Genomic DNA, 24169 nt, shown 5'->3' on the forward strand with positions numbered 1-24169 from the left:
GGATGTGGATTTAAAGAATATTGTTGAGGTTTTTAAGTGAAAGGAACGGTATTTGGCTTGTCCAGCACCTTAACCTGTTCAGTATTAACAGCACACTCTGAGCTCTGTTTGCTCTGAAACTCTTTCAGACAGAAAGTCTGTCTAAATAAGAACACTGGCTCTTCAGTGCATTGTCCAGTTCCTGGTAAAGTGTAATCTTGTATTGCTTATGCACCTCGAACTCCCAGTCTACTCACGGAATCCCTCTGCAGCATAGGGATCCTCTTGTAGGTTTAGGCTGATAATGTTCATAACCTGTCTTGCTGTTGGAACCCACATATATTTTTCTCTGCTCTTTTGAGAGACTACTTTGATTGTTTATGTGTAGTTTGTAAACTGCAACTATCCAGATGATGAATTTTCTTCATCCATTTCCATTTTTACTCTATTATAGAGATGCAAGAGAGAATAAAATTACCCTCAGTTTGGGCTACCATGGGAATGTGGTAGATCTTTGGTAAGTACCAGATGGTGGATGGCACTTTTCCTTGTTAGTTAGCCTGGAACAATGTCCAAACTTGTAGATAAAGGGAATTGTCCTTCAAACCAACCATTGAAGCTGCATCTTGACTCTTGGAGGTAAATCTGGTGTCCAAATTCCAAATTGGGGAATTACATTTTGCCGACCAAAGTACCTCTTTTAGGCACAAATGGATAACTTTGGCTTTGGAAAGAAAGAACAAAGGTAACAAAACACAGAGCTGTGTCTTAATAAGATAATTTGTTGGTAATCAGAAACTAGAGAATGGTGTCTTAATGAAAAACAGTCCCTTGGTAATCAGAATATTGAGAATAGAAAATTTGCTGCTTTTGTGGCGTGATCCAAAGCCCATTGAAATCCATGACAAGCATTATTTATTCTTATATCAGGCATCCACAAACAGACGTTGCCAATCCAGGATATCCTTGTAATATTCTAAAAAAATCTTTAGGGATATTCCTGAGAACTCCTAATTGGCGCTGTTGATGCTCACAAGGAATATAACTATGAGGTGATGTTTGTAATGGCAGCCACTAGACAAGCAGTCTATATATTATCTTTCCTATCCATAGGGAGAGGTTTGTCTATGAACTTGATACAACAGGAGAACAGCTAGTTGATCTTGGATCTGACCAAACCTCTTGTCACAATCCGTTCAGTGGAGGATACTACCCCGTGCAGCTCAGCTTTGAGGAGGCAAACCAGCTCATGTCTACCAATCCAGGGAGGTTCCGTACCCTTGTGCAAGAAAGGTAAACAATTACCTGATTCATAGATTCCAAGGCTAGAAGGGGCCACTGTGATCATCTCGTCTGACCTCCTGCATAACAGAGGCCATAGAACTTCCCCAAAATAATTCCTAGAGCAGATCTGTTAGAAAAACATCCAACCTTGATTATGCAGGTTTGGTCGCTAAACGTTTCTAGGCTCAGTGTTTATTCTGCTTCTCCAGTGACCAGATTCTGGTCTTCCCCATAATAAGGTTCATAGAATCAGTGGGTCAGATTCTGCTCTCAGTTCTCTCAGTGTAAATCTGGAGTAATGCCATTGAAGTTACACTGGTTTAACTCTTAGGGCTGGTCTACACTGGGGGGGCGGGGTCGATCTAAGATACGCAACTTCAGCTACGCAAATAGCGTAGCTGAAGTTGAAGTATCTTAGATCGAATTACCTGGGGTCCGCACGGCGCGGGATCGATGGCCGCGGCTTCCCCGTCGACTGCGCTACCGCCGCTCGCTCTGGTGGAGTTCCGGAGTCGATGGTGAGCGCGTTCGGGGATCGATATATCGCGTCTTAACGAGACGCGATATATCGATCCCGGATAAATCGATTGCTACCCGCCGATACGACGGGTAGTGAAGATGTACCCTTAGCTCCTGTGGCGTGACTACTTTCACACAGATGTAACTGACATAGAATCGACCCCACAGATTCTAGAGAGGGAAACGGCCTATCAGATTGTATAGTCCCTCTACCTGTCATTGCAGGGTCATTCCCTGTTGTATATGAACTAAGGTCTGAAAATATCTTCTTGGATCTATCAGGGGGGTAGCCGTTGTTAGTCTGGATCTGTAAAAAGCGACAAAGAGTCCTGTGGCACCTTATAGACTAACAGACGTATTGGAGCATAAGCTTTCGTGGGTGAATACTCACTTCATCAGATGCGTGTAGTGGAAATTTCCAGAGGCAGGTATAAATATGCAGGCAAGAATCAGTCTAGAGATAAGGATCTAATAGCTCTTCTTGGATCTATTTCAACGATGTATTGGGCTTTGTAGCCTATGTAAGGTATCTAGCATATGAGTTAGTTGTTATTAAACATTGAGAGCAGAAAATAAACAACACCCTTATTCTGTATCATTTCCAGGCTTGCTAGTAGCTTCACTAATTGGTAAGGAGCAGGGAACAGTGCTACTGTTCTTCACTAAAACCAGCAGGTGCTTGCAGTTACATAGGTTCTTTGGCTCGGAGTGGTATCACTCTTCACTCCTGTTGTTCTCCTTCCTCTTGGAAACACTCCTGCTGAAGAGGTTTTTCCCATCAGAGATTAGAATTTGTGTTTGTCATCTGGTTGGCTTTGGTCCAGGGGCCAAAAATGATGATTTCAGTCTCCCAGGTCTTCATTTTAGATGCTGTTCTGAGGGCGATGCTGGGTGTAACAGCAAAGCTAATTTCCAGCGGGACCTTTTCGTAAGATGCAGAATAACTTAGGGACCCTGATCTCATTGGTTATACATTGGTGTAATTCTGTTGATTTCTGATTTACACCATTGCAAGTGAGATTAGAATCGGGAGCTGTGAAAACAAGCAGTGAAAAAGGTCCTCTCGAGAATAGGCCTAGGGCCTGATTCTCTTCTTAATTAGCAATTTAATTCCATTGTCTTCACTCATGATATATACCAGTGAAAGCAAGAGGAAAATTAGGCCTCTGTATTGGCCAAGGGATGGACTAAATAATCTACTGGGGTCTTTTTAATCTCTGTTTTTTGTGATTCTATTGTAGTCCAAGAAACAGGTGGAAACTGCAGCCAATTCAAAATAGCCCAGACCTTGTGCATGCTTTGAAGGGAAAAAGAAAAGGAGCAGAGAATTGCAAAGATCTCCAAGGAAGGAGTCAGAGAGGGTAGAAGCAGTTTCATTAACTTCCTGATTTTTGATCTGAAACCAAGTTAGCAAATGACTTTGCTGGAAGAGGACTTTATTTTTGAGACCATTACAAATGTAAGAGCCCCAGCTGTATTGATTTTGAGCCTTTGCCAGTTGCCGGGGTCTTTCAGTCCATAACCACCAGCACTAGGAATTAAAGAATGAGGTTACAAAGATGAGCAGTGGCAGCTCTCTTGCTGCCTGAAATTTTTTAGATCTCTGTTCCAGAAATAGGGAAGAGACAGTGATGGGAGTTGCTCACATTATATAATGGTCTGAAGTTACTTGGCCTTTAGTTGGTTTACCTTATCACTGGAAACTGCCAGCTCTGTGCTAGGAGGCAGTCTCTAGCAGTATCACCTTCTGCAATTTTTCCTGTTAGATCTCAGGAGCTGTGTTGGCTTATTATTTGTATGGGAGACCTTTGGGAAGTACTGTTGTTAATTTAGTAGGTGGCACTCTTCACCCTGGCTCTTAACCTGTGTCGCAGGTTGTTGTTAGCAGGTATGGTGCTGAGACAGGAGGTCTCTTCTGGATAACCCATAAAACCAAGCGCCTGATCACTTGTGGTCATTAAAGATCCACTGGCAGTTTTCATAATGGTATGGGTGATAACCGGGCTGTGTCAGCCAAATTCCTATTCAGGTACAATAACCACATTCTGCTTCTCTGAATTCATCTCTGTAGTTTCAGCTAGTTAAGATACTATTCTTCACTTCCTCTCCTGAGCTGTTGGGCAGTATTGCTGTGTGCTGTTAAACAGCTGTTGTGTTCCAACCCAGAGGTGGCTGCATTTCTGAGCTGGATGAGATGACTCCTGTGTGTTACTTACCCTACCTCACAGTGGTGTTGTGAGGTTCACTTAATATTTGTAAAGCATTTGGAGAGCTTGGGAAAACGGGTGCTAGAGAAGTGGAAAGTATTTTTATTTGGTGCCTGGTGGGCTTAGAACATGAGTTGATCTTGAGTCTTTCAAAGTCATCTATCTCACTCTCCCCACCTTTTCACAACCCAGGCCATATTAGCAATGCTAGGGCATTCCTGACATTAACCTTTTATATAAGTGAATGAATCTCAGAGCTAACTTTCTGCCTTTTTATTTTCAGTCTGAGGAGACAAGTGGCTGCTATAAACAGGCTGTCTGATAAGGGCATGTTTTTTTGGGACTATGGCAATGCTTTTCTCTTGGAAGCTCAGAGAGCCGGTGAGTAGATGCTGGCTTTCCTAGATGTAACCAGGGCACTTCTCTCCTTTCCGGCAGGTAAAATATAGTTCATTCCCTTTGTTAAAACAGGTCTTCCAAATAGATTGTATCAGTAGGAGTCAGTCCTACCTGGACGTTAAATTGGTGCCATTCTTTTTCTCATGAAGGCTAGTGGTGTTGGGCTTTATTCTGTAGTGTTTGTTTCTGATTTTCAGAGGTTCTGAGCCCCCACAGCTCCAAGTGAAGTCAGTGGGAGAAACGGGTGCTCGGCACCACGGAAAAGCTGGCCCTTTGTTTTTAAAGTAACAGCACTGACTTTTTTGAGGGGGTCATTGAGAAGCAAAGTCTCAGTCTTTCCTCAAAGGAGAAAAATAAAATACACATTTTTAAAGTGTCCTCTAATTTCACATCCACAACTTTGCACCCAATGCTGGGCACAGATGATGGACTCCAGTGGCCAAGCTTTCGAAAGACAAGCCTCCATTCTGTTGGCACAACTTGCGCCAGCAATTGAACTGTGGGTACCAATCTGGGTACTCGTACCTCCATTCTACACAAGGTAACAGCATCCCAGTCTGCAATTTTCAAAATAAGGCCCTAATCCTGCAGCTGCCTCTGTGTGAGTGGATTCCCATGCAGAGCCCCACTGGTGCAGGGATCTGCCTATGTGGAGGCATTTGCAGGATCAGGGCCTAGGATTATAATTCCCCTCTCCGTCCCATCCCTCACAATGCTTATTTTTTATTTAATGTCCCTCTCCATCCTGGACAGGAGCGGGTGGCAAATGTTACAGTTCCAGATGGCCCCGTTGCCTTTAAACTCAAGCCCACCAGAGATTTACAAGGGAATCTTCTAAAGCCTTCTTAGCATTGCAAACAGACCCTTGCGGCTTGTCAGGATGCAGATCAGACAAACTGAAAGTACAAAGAAAATGTAGCAGACATCTGCCTTTGTTAGGGGTAGAATATATTGCTCCAGATCCTTAACTGGTGTAAATCAGTCTAGCTCCATTGAAGTCAGTGGAGCTATGCCGGATTACACCCGCTGAGCATCTAGCCCAATATATTTCCTTCACCAAACCTGATCTTCAAACTAGGTTGTGTGAATGGTAGGGCATCAACATTTAAAAAGCACTAGTGATTTTCATTGTTAATCATTTTGTAACAGAAAATGTCTCAGGAGGCAGCCTCAGGAATTCTATTTTTAGTCCATTGCCTCTTAACAATCAAAATGAAAAAGCTGCTAAGACATCTCCATGCAGAATGGTTGTTTAAAATATATGAACAAGGAACATGTTTAGACCACTTAAAATGTTTGGGGAGGGGACTCCCCCTTCTACAGTGACCCCTGCACAATGTACAGTGGCTGTAAAAGTCCCTTGGACAGCCAGGGAAAAATTTCTCTGGTTCAGGCACTGTACTGACCAGCCATATGCTGATCTATGAGGTCCCCCTGGTTTAAGAGGCAGGGCTAAGGGTGGGACAAACATTCTAAGCTGCTCTGTGTTACAGAGCTGGTGGTAGGCACATGGCTAGCCTACCTTTGCATCTCCCCTCCTGAGATACAAGCCTGGCTAGGGCAGGTTCTGCCCCCGGAGCAGCCTAGAATTGGAAGGGCACAAAAGTGCCTTCACTCCTTCCCCTGGGGCTGTGAGTTTTGTGGTGCAGCACAAAATCTCACCCCAAGGGCTTCAGGTCACTTTTTAAGCCTGCCCTGTTGGTGATGGAGGATTTGGCAAGGGTATTTGCTTTTCTTTTACAAGCTGACATTTTAAAACTAGAAAATAAAAAATAAGCAATTAAAAAAAAATAAGGAAAAGAAAGCACTAGGGTCAGCTTTGAGGATGTCTTGGGAGGTGGCTTCCACAAAATACAGGACCCGGTGAATATCATTAATTTGTTTGGTTGCATTCAGCTGCTGTTGCCACTCATTTATTCCCAGTTTTCTTTCTTCTAACAAAAACATTTAAAACAAATAGAAGAAATGGTGAGAGATTTTAAGAGAATTTCTCTTGGAGCCTGAAATGTTAAGTCCCAGGAGAGCATAGTGTTTCTAAGGCGGGGAGAAGCCAAGGTGGGCCAGCTGTGTCAGTTTGCTTCTCTGCTCTGGTTTAATTTAGAGCAACCTGTATTGCTTCCCTTGTGGGAAATCGCTTAGAAAGGAGGAAGGGGAAAGAAATCACAGACGTCTTCCTATAGATTTCTCCTGCCTTTTTCAATTTTGGGAGGGGGTTGCTCATCCCCACGGTATGAGCTGTGTGACTTTCCACAATCATCGGTGTATACAGGAGGCCCTGGCCTTCCATACAGAAGCCTTTGTCTGAAAGTTGATTCTGGGACCCTGTTCCCTCTACCCATCCAGCTCTCTGGCAGAGCAGCTCCAATGGAGGACTGCCCTGGCCACAGCTGCCTCCATCATTCCCTTAAAAGAAGATCCTCTGCTGCCCACCACCCTCCCCAGGTCCACCCAGTCCCCACCCCTCCTTTCACACAGCACCCCTGAGTGGGATCTAGGAGAAGGCAGGTGCCATCAAGCAGAGGTCTGACCCCCTTTTTCGGTGTGGCAGGGGAAGACCTGTGCAGGCAGGGATGCAGTCATGCATGAACTCAAGGGTACAATCTGGCCCGTTTGTAGCTGTTCTTCTCATCAACTAATCTGCATTTAAAATCCTTTTGCAGGTGCTGATGTCGAGAAAAGAGGAGCCAATACAATTGAATTCCGATACCCTTCCTATGTTCAGCACATTATGGGGTATGTTGGAAGGAATAGATAAATTGGGGCAATGAGCTGTTTCCATTGACTGTAGAAGTAGAATCCTAAACTGGACTGCTTTTTAGGAGAATATCCAAAAAATATGTTAACTTGGAGACCCCACTTACAGGGCCAGATCCTGCCTAGGCCCATCGAAGAGTAAAATGGTGGTGATGGGGAGGGGCCTTCAGCAATGAATTATCTAAGACATCCCATCATGTCTTGGTTCTATGTCACTTGCACTAGTATTACTGTTGTGTGGGCCACGTGCTCATTTGCACTGGAGCAGTGCCCAGCGTGGCTAGGAAGAATGTGTGTATGCTGGAGCAATGTAAAACAACTGGAACACGGCCAAGAGTCTGGCCTATGGGCTCTGTTGACTTCACTGTGGTGACTCCTGATATACATCGGTGTGATATCAGAATCAAGCCTATGGGGACAACTCGTATGCACTAAGGCAAGCAGGACTTGGCCCTTAACAGCTCAGTAATTCTGGAAGACATTTATATATATGTAGAAAGCAGAGTTGGCATTGTAGTGGTGCCCTGATGGTTTATGGCTGTATACATAGATTTGCCACCTCTCACTACCCTGGGGCGAGACTGATTCCTTTTGGATTAGTGGCACAATTAGGGTGGCCACTCATGCATTCCTGGAATATTAGACATACCAGTACTTCCAGGAACGGCATGAGCCTGCCCCTGCTGGCGTCACCCTTTCCCCACTGGCATGACCTTGGCCACACATCCAAATCTGGCCCTTTCTGCTCAGGCTGGCCCCTCGTCTGGCATTATACTGGACAGTCCTGCTTTTCTAGGGTTTGTCCCCTATCCCGTACTCAGACAAAACTGGATGTGGTTTTGTCCAGTACCAGGTGGGGGACGCCATTTTTAAAAGTGCGCTGCTCCGCCCCCACTGGCGTGACCTCAGATGCGCAGTGCATGTGAGGTGCACGCTGCATGGAGGTTGCCATTTTTAAGGGCATGTCACTCCACCACTAGCGATATGACCTTGGATGCATGTTGCATGCGAGGTCACACCACACAGGGGGAGCCATTTTTAAGAGCACACCACTCACGGGGCAGGTCACCCCGGCGGGGTCTAAGCAGCACACTCTTCAAAAGGGCATCCCTATCTGGTAAAACCACATCCAGTTTTGTCTGAGTATGGATAGGGGACAAACCCTAGAAAAGCAGGTTTAATACCGGACGAGAGGCCAGCCTAAGCACAACGGGAGCAGAAAGGGCCAGATTCTCTGGCCTGCTAAGTGCAATGTAAGGTAGAATGCTACCAAATCAGACTTCTCCACTCTCTTCCATGGATGGGTACATTTACACCCACTTTGCATTCACTTTCCATAGCTGTAAATGACTAGACAAGGGTGCAAGAGAGAGGCTGAATCAAGCCCTCACTCTGTAGATGATTACAGGTTCATCTGTGGACATTAAAACGAGGACCTGGGTGCTCCTCTCACACTGGAGTAAATCAGGTACCCTGGTGTAAGGAAGGAGAGAGCCAGGCCTCCAAGATCTTGTTTTATGAAAGGAGCTGTGGTCAACTGGGGAACCCCTTGTTTGATTAACTGCCTTGAGTTTTCTATCAAAGGCTGTGAGCACTCAAGTGTGGTTGTGATTTTCCCCCACACCAGCTGATGTCTTGGTGAGACAGCATTGTTTAAATTCTGGAATAATGGTCCCAAGTGCTTTCTGTTTAGATTAGTTTGTTTGAAATATTTAGAATTCTTCCATCTTCAGTTAATGAAAGAAAAGCATTGCTAACTGCCAGGGTAAATCAGACAGGAATTTCAACTATCTCTTAATGAAACATGTTCTCTTCCCAGAGACATTTTTTCCCTGGGATTTGGACCATTCCGCTGGGTTTGTACTTCAGGTGACCCACAGGATCTGGCTACCACTGACTTAATCGCCACATCAGTGCTCGAAGAGGCTATACATCAGGGAGGTAGGATGTCAACTCTTTTTCTGTCATAAAAGGTGCAAGTTTTGTGAAGAATGGGGTGCAATCAAAGGAGTTTACTGTGTCTTTCAGGCGAGACCTGAAAAACCAAGCTCTTGTCTGCTCCACATAGGTATTAAAGTCAGCAAGGAGTGCAGCCAATATTTATGACTTACAAGCACTATTTAGGGGGTTTAGGGAGCCCAGGGCTGCTATTAGATGCGTAAACTGCAGCTGTGACTAAGAGCTCTATTTCCCATCTGCCTATGGTATGGATTTTGCTGCATCTATCCATGCCTTTGTCAGCTTGAGACTCCGCTAATAATAATACACCTCTACCTCGATATAACGCTGTCCTTGGGAGCCAAAAAATCTTACCGCATTATAGGTGAAACCGCGTTATATCGAACTTGCTTTGATCCACCTGAGTGCGCAGCCCCACCCCCCTGGAGCACTGCTTTACCGCGTTATATCCAAATTCGTGTTATATCGGGTCGCGTTATATCGGGGTAGAGGTGTAGTAGTAATACCTAGTTCTTATTTAGAGTTTTTGATCAGTAGAGCTCAAAATGCTTCACAAAGGAGGTCAATAGTATCCCCATTTTACAGATGGGGAAACTGAGGCACAGTGTGTTGATGTGGCTTGCCAATGGTCACCCAGCAGGCCAGTGGCAGAGCCAGAAATAAGATGCAGGTCTCCTGAGTCTAGTGCTCTAGCCAGTAGCCCAGTAATGCACTCAACCTGGGGCTAGGCCTTGAGAACTGGAGGCTAAAGCTTGGGTAGAATGAAGTAGCCTGCTTATGTCAAGAGTATATGACACCAGTGCTCTGGGAGCTGCACTGGCTGTCTGAAGAATTCAGGAGGATGGTCTTAAAACCGGAAATAGCTTGAGAACAGTCTGCTTAAAAGACCACCTCTCACGCAGCATTTGTGATGATGCAGTTAAAGTCATCAAAAGTGCTCAAGCTGGAGGCAGTTCCCTCAATTTAACTGAGAGGGAGCTGCTGGCAGGGCACTCTCTATGAGGGCCCTTTGACTCTAGAATTCACTTCCCTCCTTGGTCTGCCTGTCCCCAGATATGTTAATCTTCTGGGCATGCAGGAGTGGCTTCGAGGCATTTGTGAATGGGACTGCAGTGAGGTAGGGGAGTGCTACTGCTTTGTGCTGAAGGGTTAGTTCCTTGCATGGAACATGAATGATATTGTGTGATGTCACTTGTGTCATGGCACCCACAGCTTTAGGCGATGGGCACCTTTGGGGTTTTATGAACTGAAATAGAGGCCAGGGATGCTGATGTACCTCTTTACCCCCAGGTGGTTCCACCAGGTTGTGTGTGAGGTCCACGGGTGGGACAGTGTTAGGGAGCCCTGTACATCTGCTAGCTATACCATACCTGTTATTAGGATAAATGCACACAACATTGTTGTCTAAAGCTGTCCACCTGGCACCTTTCGTGAGCATTAAATGCATTAAAGAAAATGGTCAAGGTAAGTCCTCACTGGGATGTGTTTATTGCAGAAAAACAAAAAATGCATTTAAGCCAGTAGTTTAATTTCTGTCTGGGCCTCAAGCTGATCTCCAGTTTTGTGGGTGCAACTTTGTGGTGAGAATTCAATTTGGCCTCAATTATCTGCACCTGTCCTTCCACCCATTTGGAATCCCGACTACCTGATCTGTGGTCGCAGTTTTGGTGGCAAATGATTTTTTCCCATCGTTTTCCCATGCAGGCCTGTACAATTGGCAGCTATTTTTGAAAATATTGGGCCTGATTCTACTCCCACTTTTATACAAAGTCAGTCTATCTATCCATGGTACTTATCTGGTCCCCCTGCACTGTAGTATCTGAGCACCTCACAATCTATGAATGTGTTTACCCCTACAACACCCCAGACATGGGGCAGTACTATTGATCCCTATTTACAGATGAGGAACTGAAGTACAGAAAGACTAAGTGACTTGTCCAAGGTAAGTCTGTGGCAGAGCAGGGACTTGAACCCACGTGTCAGGCTAGTAACCTAATATCTGATGAATAAGGCTACTATTTTTTCATGGAGGTCGTGGAAATCACAGAATCCGTGACTTCCAGTGACCTCCGTGACTTCAGCCCGCGGCCAGGGCCGCCCAGAGGATTCAGAGGGCCTGGGGTCTTCGGCGGCAGGGGGCCCCGCCGCCGAATTTCCGCCGAAGACCCGGCATTTCGGCGGCGGGTCCCGGAGTGGAAGGACCCCCCGCCGTGGGTCTTCAGGGCACTTTGGCGGCGGGTCCCAGGGCGGAAGGACCCCCTGCCGCCGAACTGCTGCCGAAGACCCGGAGCGGGAGAAGCTCCGGGGGCCCGGGCCCTGCGAGAGTTTTCCGGGGCCCCCGGAGCGAGTGAAGGACCCCGCTCCAGGGACCCTGAAAAACTCTCGTGGGGGCCCCTGTGGGACCCGGAGCCTGGGGCAAATTGCCCCACTTGCCCCCCCCCGGGCGGCCCTGCCCGTGGCGGCCGGGAGCTGCAGGGTTCCCCCACCATGGGTTGGGGTAACCCGGAGCTCTGAGCTGCTGTGGGCGGCAGGGGGACCCCAGAGCTCCAAGCCGCTGCAGGTGGCAGGGGGACCCCGGAGCACCAGGCGGTGGGGGGACCCCGGAGCTGAGCTTCCTATTTTGTCGTGGATACTTTTAGTAAAAGTCACGGACGTGTCATGGGCTTCCGTGAATTCTGCTTTATTGCCCATGACCTGTCCCGTGACTTTTACTAAGAATATCCATGACAAAATCTTAGCCTTACTGATGAATCCTGCCTCTGTCCTGATTCGCACTAAGCAGAGAGCAGAATCATCCCCTTATGTTTCATCCAGCTTTTGAATACCTTGCTCCTCTATTTCCAGACTACCCCCCCGCAGTGCTTCCACACTACCCCGCCCCAGTGACTTGAGCTCCTAACCCTAAAAATTGCCTACCCCATTCTCTTGACCCCAGATCAAGTATTATATTTTCAGCTTTGCTTTTCTCCAGAACACACTGTTGTTATTAAAAGATGCCAAGGCCAGCCTCCTGGCACTACGCTGTTAAGACAGTCTGTAAGAGGAAGGATCATAAATCAAGGCCATTTTTAAGGGCATCAGAATCTAAGGTTTCATTTCTTTTTTTCCTCTTTTAATGTTTTTGCTTTGTGCATGAACACCACCATTGGGATGTAATCAGAAAAACGTGAATCAGGAGACCTCTGACTCCTTCCAGAATCGTTAGACTCTTGTGGAGATAAAAAGTAGCATTTCTGGGAAATGATGTGCCAACCTTCTATAGTTTATATTTCACACATGCTTAAGCATGGTGTAATAGGCCTTGCTAGAGGAACTAAACTGTTATCTTCCCATAACATACACCCAGCACTATGGCCTTATCCACCCTTCACAGGTCTGAGTTACTGAATAAGGGCCTAATCCTCCAAGGTGCTGAATGCCCTCAGTTCTCATTGACTTCAGCGGGAGTGGAGGGCACTCGGCACCATCTTAGTGTGGGACGTTTTTCAATACCGTGTTATGTGTGAATTACATCCATCAAAATAGTTAAGTCAGATTTTCAAAAGTGGTCCATACCCAGGAGCTCCCATTATATACAATGAGTGCTGCTGGGCACTAAGTGTTTTTTAAAAATCTGGCCCATCATGCTTGTCAAAATGGAGTGAGATCTGGTGCTGTACAGACGTGCCAAAACCTGTGGGGAAAAAACACAGAAATTGGGCTTGTTTTTGGCTTAATTGGCTTGTGAGTTGCTTGTTGGCTAGTTTTTGGCTTGTAGCTTGTTGCTTCTTTTTTTTTTATCAGCTCCCGGCAAGCAGGGGCAAGGGGCAAGGGGGGAAGAGAGTCAGGTGTGCACAGCAGGCCCACTACAGTCCCAGCCTGCACGTCGGGGGGGATCTAGTCACATAGAGTGTTGGGGTTCTTAGGGATTGGCTTGTTTTGAAATGGGATTAGCTTGATTTTTGTCTTATTGTGAAAATTGGGGTGCTTATTTATCGCATGAAAGTTGGCAACTGTGATGCTGTATTGTGTACTAGGGCAGCATAAATACACAACAACTTATCAGGCATGTGATTCATTCTCCAGTCATTTTTTCCATCCCAGAATGAGCCGACACATGACATTTGAATGTTTCACACTGTGTATATACAAAATTAATTGAATATTGTGTAAGTATATGCATATGAGTGGGGTGTGTGTGTGTGTATATATATGTGTATATACACACACACACACACACACACTAATGCATGGAAAGGATATGGGAAAGCACCTCTTACAGGGAGTAAAGGTATTGGAATGCTATTTGTATTTTTACATTGATATAAAAATGGTATTTTAAAACCCAGCAGATGGAAGCAGACTTGGGGGCAACTCTGTTATTGGATTTTCTGTTGTGCTTGGCAAAGCAATGGACAGAGGAATTCAGAGAGAAATTAAAACTGAACTTGGATGGAAAATGCACCTAATAAACACAGCGTTTCATGGATTCCAGTTTGACCTCCCGTGTTCTCGACTATTCTATTTGCTGTTCAGCCATTGTAAATATATACATGGCCTAAACCAAAATCCTGCATCTGGCCATCCCCTAACATCAGTCATATTCAAAAACTAAACCCAGATTTGAATTTTACAGAATGCAAAGGGTTGAACCAAAAGATGGGAGTCCAACATCCTGAATTTTGGGGAATTTCAAATTCAGATCAGGACTTTCAGTCTGGACTCATCTCCAATTTTAACCATTCTTCCCTTTTTGAGGAGATGATTTTGCTGTTTAAAATCCGTGAACCCACAACACAGGAGGAGAATGGTTTAAAATCCTCTAGGGACTTTGCGTATTACTGCGTATTATTGTGTATATTTCCATGCTTGACCTGTAAAACACTTGTGACACATGCTGGGAAACTTGACTTCTTTGGATCAAGGCTCAAATGGCAGTGAGATAGTAATAACTAATTTAAATGAGGAATTTGCTCACCACCGTAGTCATAGTTTGACAGGGTTGGACAGCAAAAAATAAATTCAAACAAACAAGAGGACAGGGAATCAACTTCCTTGCTGATGAGGATTATTTTTGTAAGATCAGAATGTGCTTTAAAGCCTAAATAAAGACCAATATCTGTGAAATACCAGAAGCAACACAGTAGCCTGTCTGATTTAGGAACATATTCCTGAGAGAGATGGTCGGCAACAGTTTAACAAATGAGAGATGCATGGAGTTAGTCCAAGGTTGAGCCCCAGCGGCTCAAGAAGGAGCGTCAATACTTTCAACTCCAGGAGGTCAGATTTAATGAAAGGACGCTATCCCCCACCCCCACAGAATGAACAGGAAATTCAACACTGGACACACCAACATTTAGAAAAGAGAGCCTGATAATGTGTTGGATTCTGTAGAAGGGTCAGATTTATTTAGCTGTCATATGTCCCAATAACCTTAGTTGAATGACAGCAGTTTTCTCAACTAGCTCCTCTTAAGGAAAAGTCCTGTAGAATTCAATAGAGAATGAGATCCTTTCTATAGGTTTATGTGAAGCCCTGGACTGAATAGAAAATTATACTCTATGGGATATTGTTTTAAAATTATCGAAAGGATCTCATTCTCTATTAAATTCTGTAGAATAAATTTTATAAACCCTTGTAAAACTTTAATAGTACCCTAAGGTTGTCATATCTACAGGATGTTTCTGTAACGGTTTTAAAGTTCAATGCAAGTCTTCTAGGAAAGGATGGTGCAAGCAGATGTTTCAGCCTTTATTCCTTGTGATGATAAGAGCTGACATATTAATCCCTGCTGCATAATTCAGAGGCGCTCATAGCCAACCCATAAAGCACTGACACTTCCTTACAGAATCATTAAAACAATCTTGCTTCTATCTCACTGCTAGTGCAGGCCTGCAGTAATGTATCTTTCTTATGCAGAAATGAACATATTTTACATTTCTCTTTAGCAATATATTAAACCTGATCTTCAATATCTGGCTCTTTCCTCAGTTTCTAGTTTGGCTGTGCATATTTGCCTGAATGTGCGCCTTGTGGAAAGACAGTAGTCTCAATACTCCTCACTTACCCCCATGAAGCCCCCTCTGGGGTCAGTTTCAGACCTCAGGAAAGTCTCTGGGCCAAATTCAGTGCTGATGGACATATTTGTATAAGTTACATGCCCATTGTAAGTTGGTGAGGAAATGGGTGTGAGCTGTATAGTGTAACATGTACTGATTTGGCATTCAGTGGGTGTGCAAATTCTTGTACTGTACTCACCACGGGGCAGAAGGAAAGGTATAATAGCAAAAACACCTAAAAGGAAGGTGCAAAATAAAGCAGCCCCTACTTTATTTTACACCTTTCCTCTCTTGTTAGTCGCTTATCTGCTATAGTTACCTTCAGTCTCATCAACATGTTAGATTTGTATTACAACCCCTCTCCCCCCGTGCCAGACTGATGCATGCTACACTTCTTTGCCACTTACACTCATTTTCTGACCAACTTACACTCCACATGTAACTCACCCTTTCATTTCTGTTGCTGCTCAGTTGGGCCCAGTGACTTAAATGGAGTTACATAGATGTAAATGAGAGAATTTGCCTCAGTGGTTAAAACCATTGTACCAAATTATGTTTTCAGATGCACATAAGCAACTCCCTTTGAGGTTCCATTGCTGGAAGTTCAAATTGCTAGAAGGAAATACTTTTTCACCCAGTGTGGAATTAGACTTTGGAACTAATTGCCACTGGGTAGTGCTCAGGCCAATAATTTAGCAAGATTCAAAGAGAGATTGGACATTTATAGGCACAACAAGAATATCCAGAGTTGTTGTAGTTAATGTGAACAAAAGTGTTGGAAACCCTCATGTGTCTGGGTTTAAACCAATACATTATGGATTTGGAAGAGCCCTTCAGATTATCTGGAACATCTCATCCTACACCTTCCTACTGCAGGATTTCTTGCATCTTCTTCTAAAGTAACTGGAGCTGGCCACTAGATGGGCTGCTGGTCTGATCCAGTATGGCCATTCCTATATTCCTCTGTTGCGCCTATGTTGAGAGTAGGATTTGACCCCTGGAGCTGTTTTATGAATTACGTAGTATTTAGAGCATGTTGCATTTATTTTTCTAAACCTTTTGGTTTCTTGGTTTCTCTTGCAGTCAGTGCATCTGTGAAGCAGCAATACCATGACAATATCCACTGGATTCGGGAAGCCGGGAAGCACAGCTTGGTAAATGCACAGCCTCTTTCACACACGGCCAGACCAAAAAGCAGAAAAGGGGCCCCAGTGAAAACTCTGGTTCCAAACACTGCTCTTTCCACCCAGGGGTGTTTGAAATCTGATCCTAGCTCCAGATCCAAATGTTGTGAATGGCCCCATCTTCATAATGAACCAAACCAACACCTCACCCTCTCAACTTTGAGATGTTCAAAAACTGGGTCTAGAGCCAACTTTTGTGGCTTGAGTCCATCTCTATTTTTCAACAAGGCAACTTAGGCTCACAATACACTTTATTCATAATTAGCTTCCCCTGAGCTCCACTCCTGAAATCTGACCTTGAAGGAGCTGTCCTGTCCTGGGTTCTCCCCTTCAGGACTGCTGTTCTAGTCCTGTAACCCTTTTTTCAGGAGAAGGGGGGAAAGGGCTATTTCCTCCTATGGCATTGCATATTAGATGGAGTCTCTTTTTTTAAAGCACAGTTAAGCACCATAGCCAGTTAACCGCAGGCACTTCAGGATTCAAGCATGTGCCCCCCTCCCCCCAAAAGCTGGAAGCCAGACTAAAGACCACAAAGTAAGGGATGGATGGGGGCATAGCTCTATGTGAGACAGATGTTTGATGTTCTTTGTCTCCATATTTCTCCTCCCTTCCAGCCCACCACCGGTTCCAATCTCTGCTTCTCAGCTGTTGATAAGGGGATTGTTGATAGGGGATTGTGGGCCTGACAATGAGGTTGATTGAAAAAGTGGGATTTACTGAACTGCAGCAGCTAATTAGAAAAATAAATCTCATTGTGTGAGTGTAGATAAAACTCAGTTCAATGGGGGTGGTTAACTTCTTATTTCTGGAAGCTGATTGTTTACAAATTAATACTCCGTGCTTTCTCCAGTGGAGGGGGCCGAGTCTACCGCTGGGGCCTGGAGATAAGCCAGTTGCAGAGGGAACCTTATCACTCTGGCATTTTCATTTTCCAGGTAGTTGGTTCCCAAGCTAGAATCTTGTACTCTGATCAGAAGGGTCGTGTGTCTATTGCGGTGGCTATTAATCGAGCCATTGCTGAAAACAGGATTAAGGTATGGCTTTTCCCACTCAATGCAGCATGGTAATTGTGTTTAGTGTCTGAGATCAGGGTGGGATGGGAGAAGTAGAACGGTTCAACCAATGGTAATAAAAAAGTATATTAGAAAATGTCGAGTCAAATTCTCTTCCCTGTTACACCCGGAACATATTCAATGAGAGGAGAGTCTGACCTAGAGAATGTCTTCATAGATACCACATTTAATCCCCAGGTAAAAAAATCTGCCTGGTGTTGTGTATGGGCATCATACAGTCGGCATTCACTCACACTTCATATGCTAGTGAAAAATTAAGAGAAACCAACATAGCCTCTGATACTGCCACCTTTGTGCATGCTGGGTTGTACCTTATTGCAGGAGTAAGATACTAGTCAGTGTGAGTAATGGAGGCAGAATCTACCCCGTTGAAATTTAGTACGTGGACAGGAATTTGTACATATTGGGATTTTCTAAGGTCTCTGTGGGCTTAGTATATGATTGTACAGCGATGTAGCACTGTGGGACCTAGATCTAGGCACTGCTGTAGATAATACACATTTATTATTGCAAAGAATCTGGGGCTCATGGTTGGGCTCAGTTGGTACATGCATAATAAAGGCTTTTATACTACAGCAAAACTATGTGGTATACAAGCCTCTGGTTAACAAAATTGAATTCTTGCTTTTATGCTCATGAAAGGTGTTTAAATGATGCATGCTGTGGTGGCATTTTGCTCCCTGTATTTTAGTATGATGGGGCCTGGCATGCATGTTTTTCTGTGCAACAGAATAACATAATCAGCATGTGTGTTTGTTTTTAGAGAGGGTTCTGAGCCTCAAGGGTCTGATCGCCAACCCCCCAAATCAGACAGCCGTTCAGATCCAGAGATTCAAACCCATCTTTTATATTTTTTGTTGCTCAAAAAATCTAAGGGCCCAATTCTCCTCTCAGACAGGTTTTACAACAGTGTAACTTCATTGGAGTTGCTCCGGATTCGCACTTGTGTAAGTGCTCTTGGAGTCAGGCCCGAAGATGTTAAATCACGCATCTCTGTCTTTCCAGGGTCAGCGCTGAATTATCATCATTTTTAAAGAAGCAAATTCATGTAACGCTTACAATGAATATCAATGGAGCAATGTCTGCTTTTTGTTACTCAGATAATGTTTATTAACATATTTCAAACACTGTTGATCTTCTCAGGATTCAAAATGAACATCATTGCAAGCTAGTCTTAAAAACTAAACCTGGCCAGTCAAACCAAGCCCTCGGAGCTATGAATGACAAGGGCAGGCTTCCATGCCCTTCAGGATTTTGTTCTGTATCTTTTTCATCTTTTCAGAATCTCCATTCCCCTTCTCAGCCATTCTCATGAGCTGGACATAGAGGTGCCCTTGAAGTTACTTCATAATTTGCTGGCAGCACAGAGCAGAGCGAGCAAACGGACTCCAGATTGGGCCAAGTCCATGGAGTTACTGTGGTGTAAAACTGGCATAAGAGAGAGGAGAATCAGGCCCTATCAGCTGGGCTAGATATCTGCCAGCCAAGAAAGATTTATCTGAGCTGTAGGAAGCTGTTAAGTGTCCGGGCCCCCTTATTTGTAGTTTATTATTTATTAGCACTGATTGGAAATTTTCTGGTGGAACAGTTTCCACTGGAAAATGCCCATTTGACGACATTGAAAAGTTTCGGGGGAACGTGTCTATTTTGACAAAATTCCGATGGACACCAGGCAGGTTTCCAGCAGAATCCTGTCTGGTTTCCTGCCAGCTTACCTGCCTGTCTCCACGCCAGCCTGCCCAAGCTTCCAGGCTCCCCGCTCCTCAGCAGCCCAGGCTCCCAGGGCCTCCATGCTACTGGCTCCCAGGCAGCTTGTCCCGCAGAGCCAGGGTGCCCATGGTTTCAAGTTCTCTGAGCTGCTGGGCTCCCCATCTGGTGGGCTGCCAGGGCTGTGAGCAGCTCAGGGAGCCTCGGAATCGTTTCCAAAAGGTCAGAATGAAATGTCATTTTGACTTTTTTCTAAATGAAATTTTGGAATTCTTGTTCTAAGAGAAATTTCTAAATTTCATTTCTTGTTCCACTTCTCAACAGCTGTAATTGTTTTGGAATTTCCTGTGGAATGGGAATTCCACTTTCTACCCAGCTCTGTTATTTATATTCCAGTAGCACATAGGAACCCCTGATGTGGACCCAGACCCCATTGTGCTAGGTGCTGTACAAACACCCCCAAAGAGCTCACAATCTATAGTGATGTTTAAGTTACACATATATGTTGCGATTTGTGGTTAAGAATCAATGAAAACAATACAAGACAAGCTAAGGGCCTGATCTCACAAAGCTTTGATCACACAGGCAGTACCACTGCAGTCAATAGTATTATATGAATAAAGAATACTCTGTGAGTAAGGTTCACAGGACTGGTCTCTCATTTTGCATAGCATAGAATCATAGAATCATAGAATATCAGGGTTGGAAGGGACCTCAGGAGGTCATCTAGTCCAACCCCCTGCTCAAAGCAGGACCAATTCCCAACTAAATCATCCCAGCCAGGGCTTTGTCAAGCTGGGCCTTAAAAACCTCCAAGGAAGGAGATTCCACCACCTCGATTTAATTTTTCATAAAAACAAACAGTTTCCTTAAATGCTGTAGAGTTACAAATACAGTTGTACTAAATGACAAAGTTCGACTTAAATTATCAAATGAAATGTGGAACTTTTAAAAAATATCTGTGTAATCTCTCATAGCCTCAGATATTATACTTAATTTCACATTTTCAAAAATGTTGCAAATTCATGAAGAAATATGACTTTGCCCTGTTTTTGCATAAGGATTAGCCAATACCACAGTCTTTAAAATTTCAGATAAAAGTCAATTCATATCAATTACTTGAAACATTTTCATTTTTTTTTTTTTTTTTTAGTGTGAAAATATAATTTTCATGCAGGAGCTCTCAAAAAAGGCTCTTTATCTCTGGGTTGAAATGATGGTGATTTTCTCCACCAGATTTCACACACAAAAAGTCAGCATTTCTTTACCAGTTATAATAAAAATTGGTGGCGAGGGAGAAGGAAATTAAGAGGATTAGGGTGGGGAGTAACGAGTTCTTTTTAGATGAGATTTGAAATGAGATGGTAAGTCAATAAGACAGAGAGTGAAATCTGCAAAAAAAACAGTCTGTGAATGACAGAGTTGACAGTCTATGTAGGATTCCACTTCCTTGTCCTTGGTTTTTTGTAGGCACCGGTTGTCCTGAGTCGAGATCACCACGATGTGAGTGGCACCGACAGTCCTTACAGAGAGACCTCAAACATTTATGATGGATCAGCCTTTTGTGCAGGTCAGCAGAGCAGCTGAGATGTGTCTGTCTAGGCAAACAAAAAAATGGCTTAAAACAAGAAATTAATTTTTATAGAACATTTTAAATGGATTTTGTTTAACCCTTTCATCCCAATTAATTGGATTTCCTGTTATCTTGACATGGAGCCTTTATGGGATATAATTATGATACAGAAATTAGCATGGAACTAGTTAAAGTAGAAGGGCCCTTGGTAACACCAATGTAAATCTAGACTAATGCTACAAAAGTCACTGACATTATTCTAGATTTACACTGCTGTAATCAGAGCGTAGAATCTGCCCCAGCTGATGGAACTCCATGGAGGGTTCCTTTGATTTACCCACATAGGTTTGATACAGGAGTGGGTGAGATTCTGTGGCCTGCGTTGTGCAGGAGGTCAGACTAGATGATCATAATGGTCCCTTCTGACCTTAAAGTCTATGATTCTATGAACGTTATACCTGATTTTGATCTTGCACCTGTGTAAATCAAAGGAACCCTCCATGGAGTTACAGCACTATTAACCTGGTACAGTATAAGCAAGATGAGAATCAGGCCCTGTGTGTAAAAAAAATGCTTTGTACAGAATTGATACTGACACAGCACTGTTCATTTTACTCTGTGCATTAACAAGAAAATACAGTTCAGATTCTATGAGACAGCCCTTGTCATCAGGGAACATGGGCTGATGGCTGATGCACAGCAGTGAGCATCAGGAGTTCTGGATTCGGTTCCAAGCTTTGCCACCAAGCTGCAGAATGACTTTGGCTAAGTCATTCAGGTTCCCTTTTCAAAAGGGGCCTTTAATTTTGGGAGCCCTAGAACCTGATTTGCAGTGTGCTGAGCACCTGGGGAAAATGCAGGTGCTCAGCACTTCTGAAAAACAAGCCCAAAGTATTTCAGATTGGGCACCCAAAAATGGAGGCACTCAAATCAGTGCACACTTTGAAAAATGTTGGGGTAAATCTCTCTCTGCCTCAATTTTCCAACCATAAAATGGGAATAATAATAATAATAATTTGTGTACCCGAGGGGTGTTGCAAGGTGTCATGAATTGCTGATGGTGAAGTGCTTTGAGGTCCTTGGATGCAAGGTGCTACAGAGCTATAAGGACAAAGTATTATTACCAGGTTCCCAGAGTTGCAAAATTTGACTAACTTGTAGGATAGCTGAGGATTCCAGTTTGAAATGGAGGCTCATTTTTTAAGAGTGAAATTTGTTTATCACTGTTTAATAAAACTGTTTTCTTGAATTATATGGACCCCCTTGAAAGATCTCCTCCAAAGCCCATTGGAATCAATGGGAGTCTTTCTATGGTTTTCAGTGGTCTGTAGATCAGTCCCTAGCTCTCCAAGCTCCTAAGGACGAGCTCTCAGAGAGAGTTGGGGGACATTTTAGGTCTCTTCTTTGCTCTTCTCCCCCACCCCCCAACACTGCAATATATGGTAGTTTATCTGAACTGACCCATTTGAAGTCCTCTCATTACTGAACATTGGGATTTTCTGTAACTTTGGCCCACCTGTTTTAGTTTTGCATTAAGCGCTGCAGTCTGACAATCAGGGTCACCTCAGCCCAGGCAGATGCTGTTGAGGAAAGTGTCTTTTAGTGCTGTCGTTCGCTCAATTAGTGACCTTTTCCAAAGCAGAGGGCTTGCAAATTATTGCAGCATTAATCTGCTTGCCATGCTTCCCTCCTAACCTTGACTCTGCTCAGCCGTTTGCCTGAGAAGGGAATGGAAGCTTTTACATGTTGAGTGTACACTCTTATCCCTCTTGTCCTCAATGCCATCTGACAAAGTAATTATTATGTTAACTGGGTTATTAAAGTGACATTATGCCAGACAAGATGATGCCATAATGAAAGCTTTTTGACAGGGTTTTAACATGGATCAATGGCTGCATTAGCTAGTTCTTACACTGAATATGCAGTACATACAACATTGCAAATGTGGTTCTAGGGATGTGTTTGTTTGTTTCTTTGGGTTGATTTTGAACTCATAAAATCAAAGCACTTGCTCTGTTGTTCCTGAATCAAAAATCGTAGGGTCTTGTTTTCACTGGGGTCTAGCCCATCATCTTCTGGTGTGTGCAATTTCTTCCACACGTGCACACTTCTGTGTGTACTTCGATGTACTACAATTTACATGCAAAGCTGAAATTTTAGAATTGGATATGCAAGTGTTAGTGCCCCCTATTGCATGGGCTAATGTGTAAACTGTGTTTATGTGCACTTCAGAGGAAGCCATGCGCTGAAAATCAGGTCTCTAATTTATTTTTCTGTCTTTTTAAGTTGTGATTTTTAAAGAAATAAATATTCTAGGTAACTTCTAAGCATTAAGGTTAAATTCACTCTTGTACAGAGGTTCAGGGCAAAACCTTCACACTTAAGTCCCATGGAAAATCTCAACATAAGGCTTACTTGATGCACAGGCCTTTTTGCTTGTTCCCTGCGCATAACAGAGAGCTGTGATCTGGTGGTCTGAGCACGGGTTTGGTAATCGGGAACTCCTGATTTCTACTCCTTGGCTCTTCCACTTTGTGTCTAGGTTTTCAAAAGCATCAACTAATTTTGGATGCCTGTGCTGAAGGGTGCCCAGTGTAAGACCCCATAATTGAGGCATCCAGAATTATTGGACTTTTTTTTTTTAAATTGGGGCTTTAACTTCTGTGCCTCGGTTTCTCTGTTTGTGAATGGAAATGACAATACCCACCCAACTCTGACTTAGAACTGAGGGTTATAATTAAATAATGTTCCTATCATGAAAAGTGCCATGTCTCTGCAAAGTCTTATCTAGTCCAGTGAAGTCTTAGGACTGGGAACTTGCATCGGCCTAGCTATGTCCCTGAGGGGTGTGAAAAATCCACACCCCTAAGCAACATAGTTAAGCAGACCTAATCTCCAGTGTAGACAGCGCTAGGTCAACAGAAGAATTATACCGTCAACCTAGCTCCCGCTTCTTGGGGAGGTGGATTACCTATGCCGACAGGAAAACCCCTCCCGTTGGCTGCGCTGCTGTAGCGATTGAAGTGTAGATGTACCTTTATTTACTTATTTTCTAGTTTTCTACAATTCCTCTTACACAGGCCTCTCATTTTAGATCTCCATTTTAGCAGTGTATAAAGAGTACTACAATCCTGAGAGAGCAGAGCATTTTGTGATACTGGCATGTGTTTCCTCCTGTGTGGAAAGAAAGAGGATGGAAAAAATAGTCTCTTCCCTTTGCCCTCCCCAAGTGGGAGAAAAAGCAGTGAAGTAACAACAAGCATTACATGAAATAAATGAAGCATTGTGGTGCTACAATAACTCATTTCCTTTCTTCCTAGATATGGCGGTACAGAATTTTGTAGGAGATGCAGTTAGAGGAGCCACTTGGGTTGCCTTACACAATGGTGGTGGAGTTGGCTGGTAAGGAGAACTTGATCTTGTTTGAAGGGAAGAGCAGTTCCATCCAGTTGGTGTGTGTGTGTGTGTGTGTGTGTGTGTGTGTGTGTGTGTG

The 24169-nt window shown here is 44.0% G+C and overlaps 1 protein-coding gene across 5 annotated transcripts in view; it reads left to right on the forward strand.

Annotated features, from left to right (window-relative positions):
• Nucleotides 1–24169, forward strand: part of UROC1 (urocanate hydratase 1) — a 75664-nt gene that overhangs the window by 40191 nt on the left and 11304 nt on the right. For 4 of the 5 annotated variants that reach the window (XR_003369726.2, XM_026650266.1, XM_026650267.1 and 1 more), the window contains 9 exons: nt 434–496; nt 1093–1272; nt 4273–4370; nt 7049–7121; nt 8962–9083; nt 16223–16293; nt 17259–17357; nt 20574–20673; nt 23997–24078. Coding sequence is in view for 3 of the 5 variants with exons in the window: in XM_026650266.1 (XP_026506051.1) it covers nt 434–496; nt 1093–1272; nt 4273–4370; nt 7049–7121; nt 8962–9083; nt 16223–16293; nt 17259–17357; nt 20574–20673; nt 23997–24078 (888 nt within the window). In the remaining 2 variants the exon portion in view is untranslated. The remainder of the gene's footprint in view (nt 1–433; nt 497–1092; nt 1273–4272; nt 4371–7048; nt 7122–8961; nt 9084–16222; nt 16294–17258; nt 17358–20573; nt 20674–23996; nt 24079–24169) is intronic. The other variant, XR_003369727.1, reaches the window with a different exon arrangement.

This window comes from Terrapene carolina, unplaced genomic scaffold (assembly GCF_002925995.2).
Source record: "Terrapene carolina triunguis isolate 2854851 unplaced genomic scaffold, T_m_triunguis-2.0 Scaffold89, whole genome shotgun sequence".
NCBI lineage: Eukaryota > Metazoa > Chordata > Testudines > Emydidae > Terrapene > Terrapene triunguis.